This window comes from Podarcis melisellensis (assembly GCF_964234715.1).
Source record: "Podarcis melisellensis genome assembly, chromosome: 14".
Classification (NCBI taxonomy): domain Eukaryota; kingdom Metazoa; phylum Chordata; class Lepidosauria; order Squamata; family Lacertidae; genus Podarcis; species Podarcis melisellensis.
The window spans coordinates 6,369,158-6,388,979 of NC_138546.1; the positions used below are offsets into that span (position 1 = coordinate 6,369,158).

At 47.2% G+C, this 19,822-nt stretch overlaps 1 protein-coding gene across 1 annotated transcript in view; it reads right to left on the reverse strand.

The window, feature by feature from the left end:
- FLII (FLII actin remodeling protein) overlaps positions 1-19,759 on the reverse strand; it is a 53,156-nt gene extending 33,397 nt beyond the window's left edge. The window contains exons 1-9 of the mRNA XM_081889077.1: positions 19,626-19,759; positions 11,437-11,547; positions 10,465-10,536; positions 9,405-9,485; positions 8,416-8,501; positions 5,750-5,911; positions 5,155-5,258; positions 3,689-3,864; positions 1,399-1,556 (exon numbers count right to left, since the gene is read on the reverse strand). Coding sequence (XP_081745203.1) covers positions 1,399-1,556; positions 3,689-3,864; positions 5,155-5,258; positions 5,750-5,911; positions 8,416-8,501; positions 9,405-9,485; positions 10,465-10,536; positions 11,437-11,547; positions 19,626-19,688 — 1,013 coding nt within the window. The 5' untranslated portion in view covers positions 19,689-19,759. The remainder of the gene's footprint in view (positions 1-1,398; positions 1,557-3,688; positions 3,865-5,154; positions 5,259-5,749; positions 5,912-8,415; positions 8,502-9,404; positions 9,486-10,464; positions 10,537-11,436; positions 11,548-19,625) is intronic.
- Between the last annotated feature and the right edge of the window lie 63 nt (positions 19,760-19,822).

The window sequence follows — 19,822 nt, forward strand, 5'->3', positions numbered from 1 at the left end:
TGCTAAGTTCACATCTGCCACATGAGTACTGGGCTGAGTCGCTAATGTCATTCTGTTACACGTGGTTGAGAAAGTTTTCAAAAGAGTTGGGATGTTCTCCTTTTGAGAAACTGTTCCACAGAAAACCTTCAGTTGCCCATTTCAAGGTTTTTGGGTCTCATGTGAGGACAGAAGCTCCAGGTGGAGTAAAGAATGCCAGAGGCATTTTTGTGGGTTATGAAAAGGGTCTCTACAGAGTAATTTTGTCTGAATCTGGAAAGGTGATTCTCACAAAATTTCTAGAGAGTGCTCCTGAACAGGAGAGAGTGATTGTTCCAACATTTCCCACAGGTGATGATGATTCTGATGATGATGATGATGAGTTTGATCTTATTGAGTTCAGTACTACTGATGATGACAGCGATAGCTCAGACAGCTCAGTTGTCACAGTCATTGAGAGGAAATCTCACAAAATGACTAGACCCTCAGAAGAGGAGGATGAACCACTGATAAAGCTTAGTACTGGTTCTCCAGAGAGTTCAAAGGCTGAACCAGAAAGCAAAGAAGAGCAGCACCTCTTACGTAGGTCTGAGAGAGCAACGAAGGGTGTACCACCCAAGAGGTATTCACAAGAGTTTGCTAACTTAGCTGTTGCTGTTGTAAACGACCAAGGTCAAATTGAAGCTGTGTCTGAGTCAGAGACAAAGGCACAACAGAGAGTTGCTAACCAAGGTAATGCAGATGCACTCATTCCTTGGAAGTCACACAACCAGAGAGGTACATTGGTAAAACCAGTGGCGGGTAGTTCCAAGGGTGGAACTGAAACAACAGGAGAATGTTATAAGTATAACAACTGTTTGTTTTCTTCTCTGGATGACGCTTTGCTCGCAGCACGCATTGATACTTTAGGGGGAGTATGTTATTCTAAAGCAGCAATGCGGCAGCAAGCAAAGGCTATAGCAGCCAAGTCTGCTGCTTGTGGCTGGAAAGCCAAACAGGAAGTTTGTGACTGTTGCCATGGGAACAAAGGGGCAGTCCATTCTGTACTGAGCACCGGATGTTAGCTCAGTGGGTTTGTCATATGACCTGTACAGGATGCACATGGGTGTGGGGTTTCTCTCTGTCTGTTGAAGAGAGCAGACATCTTTACTGTATGACTGCTAAAAGACACAAATAAATACATGTAGATACGTTTCTATATGTGTCTGATTCCCCTCCCTGGGGACATGCAGGGAGCAGGAAGGAGGAGAAGCAGTTGGTGTGTTTTCCTCACAGCCTGAGGAAAATCGCCGGAACGGACCTCGAGTATGTTTATTCCTGCCGGGAGTCGCCGGAGGGAGGTCTGAGGAATTCAGCCGGTGCCTGAACAGATAGGCACATACCTCAAGACGGGCCAGAATTCCAACAGGCTTGGCATACCTGCAGAGGCTTTCTGGAATCAGTTCCAAGTTGTTGTTTGCAGCCATGAATTCCTCCAGGGAGACCAGCTTCCCGATCCCCGAAGGAATGCCATCAAAATCCAGCTTGTTGGAGTTCAGGTAGAGTTTCTTGAGCTTGGTCAGCTTACAGATGGCCGACTAGGGTGGAAACATGTGCAAAGAGTCAAGCAGAGCAAGAGAGATGTGCTCATGAATTCATTTGCGGACTCATTCATTAACTCGCTCATTTTAAACACTGATTTTCTGCAAAGTTGGGCACTTAAAAAGAGTTTGGTGCCCCCATATATATATATCTATACATATATATCTAATATATCTAATTCAAAATATAAACAGTAGTAAATCCCAAGATAAAAGTTTATTTTTCAAAATGAAACAAAACCTACAGCAAGATGGAAAATAATGTTTATTTTTGTATACGTCCACTTCGTTTATATTTGAAAAATGCTCTCCTACCTTTTTCTAATTGCAAAATCTTAAATCAGATCCTCAAAACTAATCTTACGTCATGGGTAGGCAAACTAAGGCCCGGGGGCTGTATCCGGTCTAATCACCTTCTAAATCCGGCCCGCGGACGGTCTGGGAATCACCGTGTTTTTACATGAGTAGAATGTGTCCTTTTATTTAAAATGCATCTCTGGGTTATTTGTGGGGCATAGGAATTCGCTCTCCCTGCCCCCAAATATAGTCCGGCCTCCACAAGGTTTGAGGGACAGTGGACCGGCCCCCTGCTGAAAAGGTTTGCTGACCCCTGTCTTATGTAATGCACCTCCTTATATACCATATTTTTCGCTCTATAAGACACACCAGCCCGTAAGACGCACCTAGTTTTTGGGGGAGGAAAACAAGAAAAAAAATATTCTGAATCCCAGAAGCCTGAACAGCAAGAGGGATCGCTGCGCCGCGATCCCTCTCGCTGTTCTGGCTTCTGGGATAACTGCAAAGCCTGCTTTCGCTCTATAAGATGCACACACATTTCCCCTTACTTTTTAGGAGGGGAAAAGTGCGTCTTATAGAGCGAAAAATACAGTGCTTAGCACAGATAAGGCATCCAGCCTGCCTTGCTGAATAGCTGTTCCGTTGGGATTTTTAACATACTTAAAGTGAGAAAATGAATGCTTGGCCATTAATGACCGCTGATGTTAAAAATCCAGCAATGGAAAGTTTATGTGGTGCCGCCACTTCCCTTGATGCCCTAAGCGTGGGCTTATTTTGCATAATGGTTAATCCAGCCCTGCTCAGGCTCTCCCTGCTCAATAAGCCCTCTTGCCTCTTCAGCTTCCAACACCTCTTCCCCGTCTTCTCCCTCTCACCATTCATTGTCATCCCACCGCCAGTCCCTGGGCTCTGAGCCTTCTTTCCTTGGGGGCGTTCCCCAGCTGGCTCCTCCCACCATCCCTCTGTGTCCAACCAGTTCGTGACAGTCAGAACGCCCTCCCTGCTAAAATATGCGACACCTCCATCAGTATTGGCAATACTGCCGGCTCCTGAAGACACACCTGTTTAGGCGAGCATGTCTTCCTGATCTAATTACAGTGGTACCTCGGGTTACAAACGCTCCAGGTTACAGACTCCACTAACCCAGAAATAGTACAGTGGTACCTCAGGTTAAGTACTTAATTCATTCTGGAGGTCAGTTCTTAACCTGAAACTGTTCTTAACCTGAAGCACCACTTTAGCTAATGGGGCCTCCTGCTGCTGCCGCGCTGCAGGAGCATGATTTCTGTTCTCATCCTGAAGCAAAGTTCTTAACCTGAGGTACTATTTCTGGGTTAGCGTAGTCTGTAACCTGAAGCGTATGTAACCCGAGGTACCACTATACCTTGGGTTAAGAACTTTGCTTCAGGATGAGAACAGAAATCACGCGGCGGCAGCAGGAGGCCCCATTAGCTAAAGTGGTACCTCAGGTTAAGAACAGTTTCAGGTTAAGAACGGACCTCCAGTACGGATTAAGTTCTTAAGCCAAGGTACCACTGGATTCGGATTGCTTTTTCAGCTTCTTTAACTGCTATGCGTTTTAAGTGGCTGCCACAGACTCCCAGCTCACTAAGCCCTGTTGCCCCTTCAGCTTCCGAAAACTCCTCCACGCAGTCTTCTCCCTCGTCTCCCTCTAACCACTTGTCGTTGACCCATCGCTACCAACCCCCTGGCTCTGATCCTTCTTCCCTTGTGGGTCCCCAGCTGCTGCTTCCTCCCACCATTCCTCTGCGGCCAACCAGTAGCATGGCAGAGCTGGTGTCCCAGTTACCTGGACGGGGAACGCCACCTACCGGCAAGGAGGTAAGCTGGTTCCTGGACAGATTGAGGGTCTCCAGCTGGCACCACTGGTCAATGCAGAGGGAGAGCTCTCCAATTTGGTTGCTGCTGAGATTGAGGCGCCGTATGTTGGACAGGGTGTAGAGACACTCGGGGACGCGGGTCAGGTCATTACAGGAGAGGTCCACATCTGAGCGTAGAAGGAGGAGGAGGAAAGAGTGAGGCAGAGGCAGAGTTCAACAAGGGTGGGTTCTGGATGCAACCAACGTGGGCTACAGGGTCCCAGAGGAGCCTCATCACAACCTGGTGCCCCCCAGCAGTTCTCTGCACCCTTAACACAGGACAGCTCCCAGAATCCTTTGCAGGAAGCAAAGCCTGCTCAAAGTGATACAGTGGTGCCTCGCAAGACGAAATTAATCCGTTCCGTGAGTCTCTTCGTCTTGCGGTTTTTTCGTCTTGCGAAGCACGGCTATTAGCAGCTTAGCGGCTATAAGAATAAGGAAGCAAACTCGCAAGAACTCGCAAGACGAAATGTCTTGCGAAGCAAGCCCATAGGGAAATTCGTCTTGCGGAACGACTCAAAAAACAGAAAACTCTTTCGTCTTGCGCGTTTTTCGTCTTGCGAGGCATTCATCTTGCGAGGTACCACTGTACCTAGTGCTTTAAATTGTTTGGTGTGAATGTGGCCCCGGTCTGTGAATTTAGTTCAGGAACCTATACGTTTCCTTGGTGCAACCCTAGGCATGCCTAACAAAAACAATCCCATCAAGTAGTAGTAGTAATAATAATAATAATAATAATAATAATAATAATAATAAATATTTGTACCCTGCCCATCTGGCTGGGTTTCCCCAGCCACTCTGTGTGGCTCCCAACAAAGTACAGTCATACCTCGGGTTGAAGTTGCTTCAAGTTGAGCGTTTTTGGGTTGCGCTCTACGGCAACCCGGAAGTAATGGAACGTGTTACTTCCGGTTTCACCACTCGCACATGCACAGACGGTCAAAATGACATCACGTGCATATATAGAAACGGCAAATCATGACCCACGCAGACGCAGGTTGCGTTCGCTTCAGGATGCGAACGGGGCTCCGGAACAGATCCCGTTCATATCCAGAGGTACCACTGTATTAAAAACACGGTAAAACATCAAACATTAAAAACTTCCCTAAACAGGGCTGCCTCCAGATGTCTTCTAAAAGTCAGAGAGTTGTTTATTTCCTTGACATCTGATGGGAGGGCGTTCCACAGGGCGGGCGCCACCACCGAGAAGGCCCTCTGACTGGTTCCCTGTAGCCTCACTTCTCACAGGGAGGGAACTGCCAGAAGGTCCTCAGATGGGGGTCGAGACACTCCTTCGGGTAGTTCCATGAAACTTACTTCCAGGGAAACATGCAGAGACCTGCAGCCTCGGGTTCTCCTTTGCAGGCCGCTCAATGCACGGAGCTGAGTCCATTCACACATTTCCTTGGGAATCATACCTGAGAGATTTGACAAGCCTTCCAAGCTTGTGGGAAGGTTGCTCTGGGTGCGTTGTGTGTTCCTGAGGTGGAGCGTCTGCAAGGCCACCATTGCTGGGAGTTGCCTTCAGTTGAAAGAGAGGGGAAAAGAGGACAATAACAAGTTGAAACCCTGAAGGATTATCAGGTGTTCCCCATTCTTGCCTTAAAAAACTAAAACTTATTATGGCATAAGCTTTTTGAGGACTAGGGGCCACTTCTTTAAATGCAAGACAGGGCTATTGTCTCCTTCAAAGGTAGCCCCACGTAGAGCGCATTGCAGTAGTCCAAGTGGGAGATAACCAGAGCATGCATCACTCTGGCGAGGCAAGTGGAAAGTATACACCCTGGTGTGCCTGAGCTTTGACGATCACATTTTCCCATCTACATTCCCAACCATGAGGACTAAGCACCTTTGCGTTTTGAAAAGCGCAAAAGGAAACCTGACTGCTTCAAGGTGCTAAGAGCCTGCCCCTCCAACCCCACTTCCTTTGCTCGAACACACAGCAAAATGAGCCGCGGAAAGACTGCAGAACACCTGCTCTCGCTCTCCTGCCCCAGCTCCCAGCCGCCTCACCTGAGCTGCGCATGCAGGAGAGGGTTGTTATTCAAAATCAAGGTCTGCAGGTGCACCAAGCGCCTCATCTGGGGGGGAAGGCTCTCCAGCTTGTTGTCGCTCAAATCCAGGTAGAGCAGGTCTGTCAGGTTGATGAACAGCTGGTTGGGGATGTTGTCGATGCTGCAGGGAGAAAGGGAGAGGAATGGCACACCTTGTCAGGCAGGTTCCAGCTACCGGATAGCTGGTTAGGCGAGGAAGCTTAACCACAGCTGGAGATTGGAGAGATCAAGGGTGGGCTGGAGGGTACTCCATTCTGCACCAGGCCTTTGCATCTGAACAAGAAGCTCAAAATGGACAGCTATGATTATATCACTGCCACCTTATCACGGAGGGAGAATCTGCAGCCCTCCAGAGGTAGCTGCAAGCCACCTGCCATTATCTACAGACACTGGCTGTATTGGCGGGGGCTTATGGGACTTGGGTTCCATTAATAAGGGCAACCGGTTTGGTCACTGCTCGCTAGGATTATATTCTTGCAACTTTTAATTCAGCAAAATAAGCAGGAAACTCTGGGGTGAAACAATAGAAATATTCTCCATTAGAATACATTGGCTAAAACCAGTACAGTGGTACCTTGGGTTACAGATGCTTCAGGTTACAGACGCTTCAGGTTACAGACTCTGCTAACCCAGAAATAGTACCTCGGATTAAGAACTTTGCTTCAGGTTGAGAACAGAAATCGCGCAGCGGCGTCATGGCAGCAGCGGGAGGCCCCATTAGCTAAAGTGGTGCTTCAGGTTAAGAACAGTTTCAGGTTAAGAACAGACCTCCAGAACGAATTAAGTACTTAACCCGAGGTACCACTGTACTAAACTCCTAGATCAGGCATAGGCAAACTCCCGCCCTCCAGATGTTTTAGGACTACAATTCCCATCGGCCCTAGCTAACAGGACCAGTGGTCAGGGATGATGGGAATTGTACTCCCAAACATCTGGAGGGCCGGAGTTGGCCTATGCCTGTCCTAGATTTTCAATGGTTAGTTAGCTCTCCAAGCTCCAACAACGAACTTACTCAGCGCTCTTGGAAAACCAATACAAGTTTCACCTTAAAGGCAGGCAAATCCCTCCAACACCCATTTCTGGATCTGCTATTAGTGTGGTTTCTGTGACCAAACTGCCACACTCGCTTTTTTGTAGGCTTTTGAGAATAGTTAGGGATTCCTTCACTCTTCAGATTAAGGTGTGCATTCATTTGCTGCCTGATTTCACTGTAATTTTGCTGTCTGAAGCAGCATTTATCTACAGTGGTACCTTGAGGTTACTACCCGGAACCCGGAAGTACCGGAACGGGTTACCTCCGGGTTTCGGCACTCGCACATGCACAGAAGCACTAAATCGCGCTTTGCGCATAAGCGCCAAATCGCAACCTGCGTGTGTGTAGACGCAGCGCTGCGGGTTGCAAACATGCCTCCCGTACGGATCACGTTCGCAACCCAAAGTTCCACTGTATTCGGTTCCCTTCATTATAAACAAAGCTTTCTTTCTCCCCCCTCCCTTTTCTTGTGGGCATGAGACTAATTTAATGGAATATGCAGAAATGGCGAGACTGACGGGAAAGATCAGAAACCAGGAAGATCAAGCATTCCTAAAAGATTGGAATAACTTTTTTATATACTTAAAAAACCACTGTAGACAGTTAAAATCATTGGCAGGGATACAATGACATTTGTAATGTGAAATGAACTTTGGTAACTACAATTATGTAACAGATGGAAAACGGTAAAAGATGCAGGGAAAAAAGAAGAAAAGAAAACTTTCTTTGAAAATGGAACCCAGGGAGGGAGGGGAGAAGGTCTGAAGATTCGAAAGAACCTTTTTATTTTAAGGTTTTGGAATGGTTAAAGCTATTATGTACAAATTCATGTAAAACCAATAAAAAATGTGTGTGTGTGTGTGTGTGTACACACACACACACACACACACACACATATACACACACCGTATTTTTCGCTCTATAAGACGCACCAGACCACAAGATGCACCTAGTTTTTGGAGGAGGAAAACAAGAAAAAAAATATTCTGAATCTCAGAAGCCAGAACAGCAAGAGGGATCGCTGCGCAGTGAAAACAGCAATCCTCTTGCTGTTCTGGCTTCTGGGATAGCCGCGCAGCCTGCATTCGCTCCATAAGACGCACACACATTTCCCCTTACTTTTTAGGAGGGAAAAAGTGAGTCTTATAGAGCAAAAAATACGGTATATAATAGAGACTGAGGGAAAGTGCATATTCATAGCAGGCACACATCATAACTCTAGCAAAAGATCCTGAACATCTTTGTAGCATGTGTATGAATACATGTGAGTGCTGGACACACATGTTGGTTCAGACTCATAGTTTGTCACACCAGTTACTGGAAACCAGAGTTATTTTTTTTGGGGGGGGGGCAGGGGATGTACTTTGCTCTCAGGTTCTGCTTATTTCCCAGGGGCCTCTGGTGGGCCACTGTGAGAAGAGGAAGCTGGACTAGATGGGCCATGGGCCTGATCCACCAGGTTACTCTCATGTTCTTAACACCCCCATTTTACAGAAATGTGAACCAACCACTCCCAACACACTCAGCCCTCTTGGGAAGACCCAAATGTTTTCTGCCCATTTCCCGGGGAGGAAATTCACCCCCAAACTTACCTGTTATGTTTCAGGTTCAGCACGAGCATGTTTTTGGCGTTCTCAAGCTCTCGGGGACACTCCGTCAGCTGGTTGTAGCTCAGATCCTAGGACAAAACAAGGAGAGATGAATCAAAAGGCGGACTTCTGCATTTGGACTGACCAGCAGCTGCCCCAAAGGTGCTCAAGCTTCACAGGGGTCAGAAGATTTGAATAGCAATTCATAAATAAGCTTGCAATTAGCAAGATAGGTAGAGGGACACGGGTGGCGCTGTGGTCTAAACCACAGAGCGTAGGGCTTGCTGATCAGAAGGTCAGCAGTTTGAATCCCCACGATGGGGTGAGCTCCCGTTGTTCGGTCCCAGCTCCTGCCTACCTAGCAGTTCGAAAGCACGTCAAAGTGCAAGTAGATAAATAGGTACCGCTCCGGCGGGAAGGTAAACGGTGTTTCCATGCGCTGCTCTGGTTTGCCAGAAGCAGCTTTGTCATGCTGGCCACATGACCCAGAAGCTGTATGCTGGCTCCCTCGGCCAGTAAAGCGAGATGAGCGCCGCAACCCCAGAGTCGGCCATGACTGGACCTAATGGTCAGGGGTCCCTTTACCTTTACTAGCAAGATAGGTGGTGACTCACAAACTGCAGCAATCTATTAATAATAATAATAATAATAATAATAATAATTGATCTAAAGAGCTCAAGGAAAGCAAACCCCTTGCTTTTTGCACTGCCTTGAGTTCTTCCCACACAGCTTCTGCAGAGGGAACCTAGGAGCCAACCCTAAGTGTCCAACTCGCCTCTTCTCACTTTGATTGGCTCCAATCGGCACAAAGGGCGAGAAGACGTCTTCTCAGTGGCTAAAACGCTCCCCGTTCATGCTGATTGGAAGCCTCCGGGATGCCAGAGGCAGAGACCCGTCTGCAGAAATAGTAATGGGTATTCGACCCCCTGTAACCCCAAACCGCTACACCAATGTGCCCATCGTAGCCACGGAGCAATTGGGCCCAAACATACCAACACAGAGAGGTCGTCGAGCTGGAAGATGTCATCAGGAACCCCAGAGTTCTTCAGGCAGTTGGCACGGGCAACAATGGCCTAGAGGAATGTCGAAAGAGGTCAGGGAGACATACCAAGCATACAAGTATTATATTTATAGCACCTGACCCAGACCATGAAGTCTATCACTCAGAATAAAAGATACCGGCTTCACGGACCACGTTTACCACACTCACTGAGCCTAACGTGGTCTCCCCCTAACAAATGCATGTCATAGCTCAATTTTCTAACAATACCCAAGTACCGAAGAGCATTTTGTTGTCCTGTTTTTAACATTAACATTATAGCTATGACCGCTAGCTCTAAAAGGGGATTGAACAAATTCACAGAGGACAAGGCTCTCAATGGCTACTACAGCCTTCTATATTGGAGGCAGCAATGCTTTCAAAGACCAGCTGCAGGTGGAAAGAGTTTTGCTCTTGTGATCGAGTTCTACCTATGGGTTTCCCACAGGCATTTGGTTGGCCGCCTTGAGAACAGAACACTGGACTCCGTGGGTGGGCCTTAGGTCTGATCCAACAGGCTCATCATACGTTCTTAACTTGCCCCTTTTGTTCTTCCGAGGCTGCAATTATGAGGTGGTTTGTGGGGTTTTTTTTGTATTTGAATGGCTGGCTAACGATTACAGACATTTGACAGGGCCTAAACCAGAGCCATCAGAGAGGACAAGATGAATACAGTCATACCTCAGGTTACAGACATTTCAGGTTGCGTTTTTTGGGGTTGCGGACCGCCAAAACCCGGAAGTACCGGAATGGGTTACTTCCGGGTTTCGGTGGTTGCGCATGCACAGAAGCATTAAATTGCACTTTGCACAAACGCAGAGATGCCAAATCGAAACCTGCAGGTGTGCCGCTGCAAGTTGCGGACACTGTGGGTTGCAAATGTGCATCCCGCATGGATCACGTTTGCAACCTGAGCATCCACTGTACGAGGAGCAGGCCAGCTGCACTGTTCTGAGCTAGCAGGGCTTCTGAGCAACAAACACGAGGATTTCAAAAAGCATTCGGAACTTTACCCGGAGGCAAGGCAGGCCGGAGAGTTCTCCGTGGAGAGTGGTGAGGCTGTTGTGGCTCACGGAGAGATGTTCCTGTTTGGAAACAAAGAAAGAAAGCACAACAGGTGAGGTTTGTGGACTCGCCTGCCTTGGAAGTTTTTGAGCTGAGGTTGGGTGGCCATTTCTCATGGAGGATCGAGATGAGATTCCTGCATTGCAGGGGGTTGGACTAGATGACATTTGGAGGTCCCTCCCAACTCTACAATTTGCTGCAGTTGAAGAAATGAACCTATGCTGCCAATTCTCGTAGTAGACCAGTATGAAGTAAGCAGCACATAAGCGGCACACAAAACACTACCAAACCATTCTACTTCGTTTGATCAAACTTACCTTTGTGGAGCTCTACAGGAGCCTGGCTAAAGGACCTTTAAAGACTGAATCTTCCTTTTGGACACAATTTGAATGAGTTTTTTTTATTGTGGCTTCTGTAGTGGATCTTGTACCTTGTTCTCTCAATGTTTGGATTATTAATATAAGATTTAGAACATAGAATAGTTTGGTAGTGTTTTGTGTGCTGCAGTTGTTCAGCCGGCTGTGAACAGACACAGGGACTGCATGCAAGCATTGTGTGAATTGTCAAAAACATAAATAAACACCACGTAAGAAGGCGGCATGCACAATTCCCAGGTGGCCCCCTACTCAGACCCAGACCTGCTTTGCAAAGTCCCCCGTGTGGGGTCTCCATACCCTCATTCCTTGAGCAAAGAAACCTGAGCCCCAAAGCCTCCTCCTTCCAACCTTGCACATTTGGCGCACATTTTCCCTTTTCTGAAACGGAAAGAGCAACCCACCCGTTTGAGCTGCTCTCGCCTCCCCTTCCCTTTTCCTAGCTCTGCCTGGGTTCCCCGCCCCTCTCGAGAAATTCCCAATGCTCCCCAGTCAGCAGAAAAGCCCCATCCATTCCTGATCTGCCGGCCAGGGCACACTCCTCACCAGCTTTTGGAGGGAAGACAGCTCTTCGGGGAGGTAGCAGAGGCCGGTGCGGTTCAGCTTCAGCCATCGCAAGCTGGTCATCGACTTGACGTGCTCCGGAAAATAACCGCCCTGCAGGAAGAGGAGGGGGGGGGACACAGGAGACAGAGAATTAGTTATGCTCTAGAACAGGGACTCCTAATCTCAAGGTTGTGGGTTCGAATCCCACCTTGGGCAAAAAGATCCCGGCATTGCAGGGGGTTGGACTAGATCAGGGGTCGGCAAACTACGGCCTGTGGGCCGGATATGGCCCAAGGGGGTCGTTAAACCACCCCCGCTGGCCCTTGCCACCCGCTTGGTCAGTCCCCGCCGGTGGAAAAGTTTGCCAACCCCTGGACTAGGTGTCCCTCCAACTCTACAATTCTATAACTCCTAGGGGGAGGTGAGCCTTCGATATGTCATTATATTTGTACAGTGGTACCTCGGGTTACATACGCTTCAAGTTACATACGCTTCAGGTTACACAGTCCACTAAGCCAAAAATAGTGCTTCAGGTTAAGAACTTTGCTTCAGGATAAGAACAGAAATTGGGCTCCGGCGGCGCAGCGGCAGCAGGAGGCCCCATTAGCTAAAGTGGTGCTTCAGGTTAAGAACAGTTTCAGGTTAAGAATGGACCTCTGGAACAAATTAAGTACTTAACCCGAGGTACCACTGTATTTCCAGTTTGATTTGGTAAACCTCCCCTGGAAAGGCTAATGTTTGATGCAACCGGTCTGGGGAAATTAATGAGCGGAGGCTTAGACTTGATTTCATCGGAACTGAGTGAAGATGGCGGCTGCCAGCAGCGAAAAGACCTTTGGATTGATTCGGCAGAAACACCAGCGTGTGAGGAGATGCTGCAAACTTATAGAGGGGAATCACAGACATAAAATCCACACAGAAACACATCATTGCTTGTTTTAACTCGCTTGTGGGAACAACTCAGTGGCCGTGAAAGAAGGAAGGTTAACAGGAAGAATTAGAGGAACCATTGGAAAGGACTATGAAAAGCATATGAGATATGAGATGATCAGACCCCTCTGAACTTGAAGCATGGGAAGTCCTATCAAAAAATTTATAATCTGGCAGAATATTTTGATTATTTGATATGTATATGTATAATTTGGAGTATTTAATGTGATTTGATTGGATTGTTAAAGTGGAAAATTTAATAAAAATGAATTTATAAAAAAAGCCTATGATTCCAGGGGTAGGGATTATTCGACCCGCGGAGCAGAAGGCCAGAAGCAATTGTTCTTACAACGGCCACCCAGATGCCTCTGGAAACCTGCAAGAAGCAGGACCTGAGCACACAGAAGTCTTTCCTCCTGTAGAAGCCAGAGTACTTGGCTGGTAGCCATTGATCACCTACTCCTTCACGAATTTGCCCAATCACTGCCTCTTGTGAAAGTGAGTTCCATAGTTCAATAAGCCCTGCATGAAGGGCTATCCTGAATCTTCCATCTCTGAGCTTTATTGGATACCCATGAGTTTTATGCTACGAGAGAGAGATCCTTTTACCTGTAGACTCTCTGCCTGCCATGCATAATTACCGAATTTTTCGCTCCATAAGACACACTTTTTTCCTCCTAAAAAGTAAGGGGAAATGTGTGTGCGTCTTATGGAGCGAATGCAGGCGGGAGAAGGGACTGACAGACTGCGTCCGTGCCTCCTTCTGGCTCATTGGAAAGCCAGCAAGAGCCACTGCATTGGGTCACCCCAAATTCACCATCAGATCACATAGCATGTCCATGGCTACAGCCTGCACCAAAAAAACCCATACATCCACTGTTTCGTGGGGCCACAATGGTGCAAAAATGTGGTTACAAAGCACGGATCCACATGGATCCCCAGGATTTTTGCATTGGGCTACCCCAAACTCACCGTCAAATCACATATCATGTTTGTGGCCACAGCATGAACCACAAAAATCATACATCCACTGTTTCGTTCAGAATATTTTTTTTTCTTGTTTTCCTCCTCTAAAAACTAGATGCGTCTTATGGAGCGAAAAATACGATATATGTTGCTTGCCTTTTCTCTAAAATATAAAACCCCAAACGCTGCAGCCTTTCCCCCTGGCTGAGTCGCTCCACAACCTTGCAATCTTGCAACTAGATGGCAGGGACAGTGTTTTAGATATTGAGGAGGGGGTGACAGAGATCCAAATTCTTTCCAGCACAGATCACTTGCACACTCGCTGTTCACAGATTAGCTAGATCACGGTTTATGAGCTGGGCCTGCGTGTCACTGCAAGAACATTCTCAGCCTCCAACCCTATCTCAAAGCGAAGAAACACACCCAAAAAAACACAGCTCATTACCAAATATGACTCAAACGTTATTGCCAGCCCGAGGGCAGCCACACAAAAGTCAAGAAAGACAAACAAAATTGCAAATATAGAAACAGAAGGTGGATGGATGGAGGGGAGACAGAAAGAGTGTTCTGAAACATTCACCATATTTTTTGCTCTATAAGACGAACCCGACCACAAGACGCACCTAGTTTTTGGAGGAGGAAAACAAGAAAAAAAATATTCTGAATCTCAGAAGCCAGAACAGCAAGAGGGATCGCTGCGCAGTGAAAGCAGCAATCCCTCTTGCTGTTCTGGCTCCTGTGATAGCCGCGCAGCCTGCATTCGCTCCATAAGATGCACACACATTTCCCCTTACTTTTTAGGAGGAAAAAAGTGAGTCTTATAGAGCAAAAAATACGGTATTGATTTTTAAATTAGCTTTCTGGTGGAAAAGCTTTTTGAATCTACACAGGCCTTTATGACAGACAATTTCCCCCCCCAACAATGCTCCTCTGAATTGGCTTATTTTCCTCCTCTATCCCCTTTTCCTTTTGTGTCATGTCTACTCAAGTTGTAAGTCTGGGGTGGGGCAGGGATTCTGCTGTTTTTATCAATCTGCACCCCTTTCTGACTGAAAGGCAGGTACAACTTCTTTGAATGAAATGAACAGGAACGAGACCTCACCAATTCACAACCATCCTTCTTGATTCATTCTGTGTTTAGGGAAGTTTTTAATGACCAATAATAATAACAATAACAATGATTTATTATTTGTACACTGCACATCTGGCTGGGCCTCCCCAGCCACTCTGCGCAGTTTCCAACAAAGATTAAAAATACATTAACATGCCACACATTAAAAGCTTCCCTAAACAGCGCTGCCTTCAGATGTCTTCTAATTGTCAGATAGTTGTTTATCTCTCTGACATCTGATGGGAGGGCGTTCCACAGGGCGGGCACCACCACCGAGAAGGCCCCTCTGCCTGGTTCCCTGTAAGCTCACTTCTCGCAGCAAGAGAACCGCCAGAAGGCCCTTGGAGCTGGACCTCAGTGTCCAGGCTGAATGATAGGGGTGGAGACACTCCTTCAGGTATACTGGGCCAAAGCCGTTTAGGGCTTTCAAGGTCAGCACCAACTGTGAATTGTGCTCAGAAACATACTGGGAACCAATATATGTTTGTTTGTTTTTTAATACATTTTTATTCAAGTTATATAAAGACAGGTAAAAATAAACAAATACAACACACACAAAATACAACAATGTTCTCTTCCCTAAATTATACAACGTAAAAAACCATAATAAAAAATCATATTCTGTTGGGCTCTACTGGGCCCTAGACTCCCCTCCACCCTTTTGGTAAGTATCGAATATCTTCCTCCCTTACGTATTTGATTTTTGATCTTATAGTTGGGAACCAATATATGTTTTAATGTATTTTAAATCTTTTGTTGGAAGCCGTCCAGAGTCACTGGGGAAACCCAGCCAGATGGGCAGGGTATGCATGTATGTATGTATAAATTAATATAATATAATATATACAGTCATACTTCATGTTATGTTTGCTTCATGTTATGTTCTTTCAGGTTATGTCCCATGGCGACCTAGAAGTACAGAAACTTCTGGGTTTCGCCGCTTGCGCATGCGCAGAAGTGCCAAATCACACCGCGCACCTGTGCAGATACGGCGCTTCAGGTTGCGTTCTTTTCATGTTGCGAACGGGCCTCTGGAACAGATCTCGTTCGCAACCAGAGGTACCACTGTAAATATAATATAATATAATATATTGTATTTTTATTGTTGTTATTATTATGGGCTTCAGATAGCACGGCAAGGAGAAGGTCCTCTCTCTGCTCAACAACTTGGAGAGCTGCCACTGGTCAGAGCAAACAGAAAATGGTTGGATGGTTTGCAATGGGAGCCTCTTCAAATGCTCAAGCAATTACTTGTTTGCACCGAGGAATCATCACAGATCAAGCCTGCCTTGACACACTGCCTCAGAACCGTGTGCTGTCTATTGATTCAGTTGATATTTACAGGTATGAGTCACCGAGTTAGCAAATGGGAAGAAATCAAAGCGAGGAACATGCAACCTTAAAAAAGGATGGGAACGCATAAGTAAATTGCAGGTTTTGCGCACAGGCTTCCAGCAGCATTTTGGCGGCACACAGTTCCTCCTGCCTCTGGGATATGAAGGAGCAACTAGACCTCTTGCCCAGGTGATTTCCTAGGGTGCTCTGACACTGGTGCAATTCACAGGTGCAAAGTACCATAGAAGAAGTACCGTATTTTTCCGTGTATAAGATGCCCCCGTGTATAAGACGCCCTCTATTTTGGGGACTCCAATTTAATAAAATGGGGGAAGATTGTCCAGAGTTGGTGAGCTTTTTTCAGCGGGGATTGCCAAAAATCGCTCACCAGACTGACCTACGCTGCCACTCACAGGCGTTGCAAAAAACACTTATCGTCTATTGGTCGCCTATCACCCGACCAATAGTTGCAGCGACAGCCAATCAACACCAGCACTTGACACAGCCACCAATAACACGCCCAATAGCGGCTGACCATTTCTAGCTCCCGGCAGGAACCATTCCCACGTGCCCCCAGCCACTATCCATGTATAAGACGACCCCCAATTTTTAACATGATTTTTAAAATAAAAAAAGCCTCGTCTTATACACAGAAAAGCACGGTATTTCAGCACTGCGGATCCTGCACTCAGCAGAGGGTCCAGATCCAAAAGGTTTTCCTATGTTGTTATAAAGCGCTAGGTGCACCGACAGCAATATGACATCGCTACGAGCTTGGATTCTCTTTTTAAAATCAAATATTCCTTAGAAGAGGCAATTGTTTGCTAGTCAGCGTTGTGCAAAAAATTAAGCAAGGAGGCAAGTTTTGCAAAGAGGCAACTTGTAGGCTGTAGGCAGATATATAATCTGATAGATATAGATATCTATCAGATATATAATCTAATCGCCAAACGGCACCTTAAACCTAGGCAACAGTTGCCGCAATGAAATGTCTAGGCGCCTTTTTTCAGTGGAATTTATTATTATTGATTTCTATGTCACTTTCCGTTGCAAAGAACAAACCTCAAAGCAGCTGACAACGTATTAAAACCTCAAATAAAACAATTCAGAATAAATCAAATTCAAGCTGCGGGGAAAATACTTCTGACATTTTGCTTTCCCCAGTTGCCCACCTGGCACCTGGCGATCCCCCACACGACTGCAAGTGGACCTGTGCCAGTCGCAAAACGTGCCGGGCGTATTTCTGACACTGGCTGTAGGAGTAGGGTTGCCATGCCGGGAGCATCGCAGACCCTGAGATTTCAGAGCCCCAACCTGAGACCAAGAGGTGGACTTTGGAGACGGAGGTTAATTGGGAGAGGGGAACAGAAGAGCGCAGACCCCACAACCCCATATAGAGTGGCTGTGCTATCATTTGCAGCCTCCTCCTGCTGCGCTGAAGCTTGTAAACTGTATGCACAGACTTATTAATATATTATTATTATTATTATTATTATTATTATTATTATTATTATTATTAATTAAAGGTATTCTTGCCCTCCCCCTGACACCTTTAGCGGACCAGGCAGTCGTGGAGACTTCAGGCCACACCTGGAGGTCTGGCGAACCTATTGACGGAAAATCAGCCACATTTCCACTATTCAACACATACACAGAGAAAGAGAGAGGGGTGGTGAAAGACGTACCCATGGAGAAGGGGGGTTGAGGTGGAGGCTTTAGTTGAAATTCCTGCATTCCAGGGGGTTGGACTGGATGACCCTTGGGGTCCCTTCCAACTCTTATGATCAATTTCTGGCTTTGCAAAGCTCCATGGAAAGGGCAGCCCAAAGTGGGCTCAAACCGCTTTTCTCTTCCCCTGTTTTCAGGTGTCTGGGGAGGGTGGGGACATGATTTTATCATGTCAACCGCCCTGAGGCCTGTAGGTATGGTGCGGTACAGTGGTACCTCAGGTTACATACGCTTCAGGTTACAGACTCCGCTAACCCAGAAATAGTGCTTCAGGTGAAGAACTTTGCTTCAGGATAAGAACAGAAATCGTGCAGTGGCAGCAGGAGGCCCCATTAGCTAAAGTGGTGCTTCAGGTTAAGAACAGTTTCAGGTTAGGAACGGACCTCCGGAACGAATTAAGTACTTAACCTGAGGTACCACTGTATACAAAAAATAATAATGATTCACCTAAAAACTGGGTGGGGGGGTTTGTGGATTTCATGGAGACCTGCCCCCCTCTATTTTCCTATTCTCTGTGCGTTTTGTGTGTGCATTTGCGTACAAACCAGCGGTGGTGTAGCGTTACTGAGAGTCAAACCTGGGAGAGAGCAGGGTTCAAATATTCCCTTTGGGCATGAAGCTCTCACTGGGACGATCAGTCGCTGCCTCTCAGACTAGCCTACCTCACTGGGGGTTTGTGTGGCAGGGAGAGAGAGAGCCATCTATGCCACCTTGGGAGAAAAAGGTGGGCTACAAATGCAGTATACCTGAAGGTGCATCCCCACCCCCATCGTTCTGCCCGGATACTGAGGTCCAGCTCCGAGGGCCTTCTGGCGGTTCCCTCCCTGCGAGAAGCGAAGTTACAGAGAACCAGGCAGAGGGCCTTTTCGGTGGTGGCGCCTGCCCTGTGGAACACCCTCCCACCAGATGCCAAGGAAATAACTACTGTACAGTCATACCTTGGGTTACACACGCTTCAGGTTGCGTTTTTTCGGGTTACGGACCCCCCAAAACCCGGAAGTACCGGAACGGGTTACTTCCGGGTTTCGGCAGTTGCGCATGCACAGAAGCGCTAAATTATACTTTGCGCATGCGCAGATGCGCCAAAGCGCAACCCATGCATGCACAGACGCGCCACTGCGGATTGCGAACGTGCATCCTGCACGGATCACGTTTGCAACCCGAGCGTCCACTGTATCTGACTTTTAGAAGACATCTGAAGGCAGCCATGTTTAGGGAAGCTTTTCATATCTGATGAATTATTGTATTTAATATTTTTCTGGAAGCCACCCAGTGGCTGGGGAAACCCAGCCAGATGGGTGGACTATAAATAATAAATAAATAAGTAATAATAATAATTTATTTATACCCCACCCATCTGGCTGAGTTTCCCCAGCAACTCTGGACAGCTTCCAATTGAGTGTTAAAAACAATACAGCATTAAATGTTAAAAACTTCCCTAAACAGGGCTGCCTTCAGATGTCTTTTAAAGAAAAGTTAGCTGCTTATTTCCTTCACATCTGAAGTAAGGGTGTTCCACAGGGCAGGTGCCACTACCGAGAAGGCCCTCTGTCTGGTTCCCTGTAACCTCACTTCTCGCAATGAGGGAACCGCCAGAAGGCACTTGGTGCTGGACCTCAGTGTCCGGGCTGAACGATGGGGGTGGAGACGCTCCTTCAGGTATACAGGACCGAGACCGTTTAGGATATTATTATTATTGTCATTATTATAATCATCATCATTATTATTATCATCAGCATCATTATTATCATCATCTGCATCACGAATGTCCAATAATAGCACAGTCTCTTCTAGAACGTTACGACGACGAAGAACTCTGTGTGACTCAGGAAGCTGACACGGCGAGATCTGATTCTGCCCCAGCGCAAAAAAAAAGAACCTTGCCAAGTGTGCTCCTCGCCCTCCGCCCCACCCCACGTCCTGAGGACTAGGGCCTTAGTCCTGGACAGGAACAGGCATTGTTTCAGGCTTCCACGCCCCGGCCAGGAGGGTGGGATGAGCGAAAGTCTAAAATTAGCCCAGCCAGGCCAGGCCGGCCTCCCTCCCTCCTTGCCTGCCTGCCTGCCTTCCGGCTCTCCCCGCCGGCGATCCTCTCTTCCTCTCGGGGCCCAGGACTTACCTTGAAGTCGTTCCCGCTGAGATCGACCCCCCGGATGAAGGGGAGCACCCCGGTGGCAGCCATGGCTCCTTTCCACGGGGGGGCGGGAAGATTAGGGACAGCAGCACCAGCGACGCCTTACTAGTCTCTAACTCTGCTCTCCCTCGGTGACACAGCCCTAAACAGGGAGGGGGAACAATTTTTATTTTTTTTAGAAA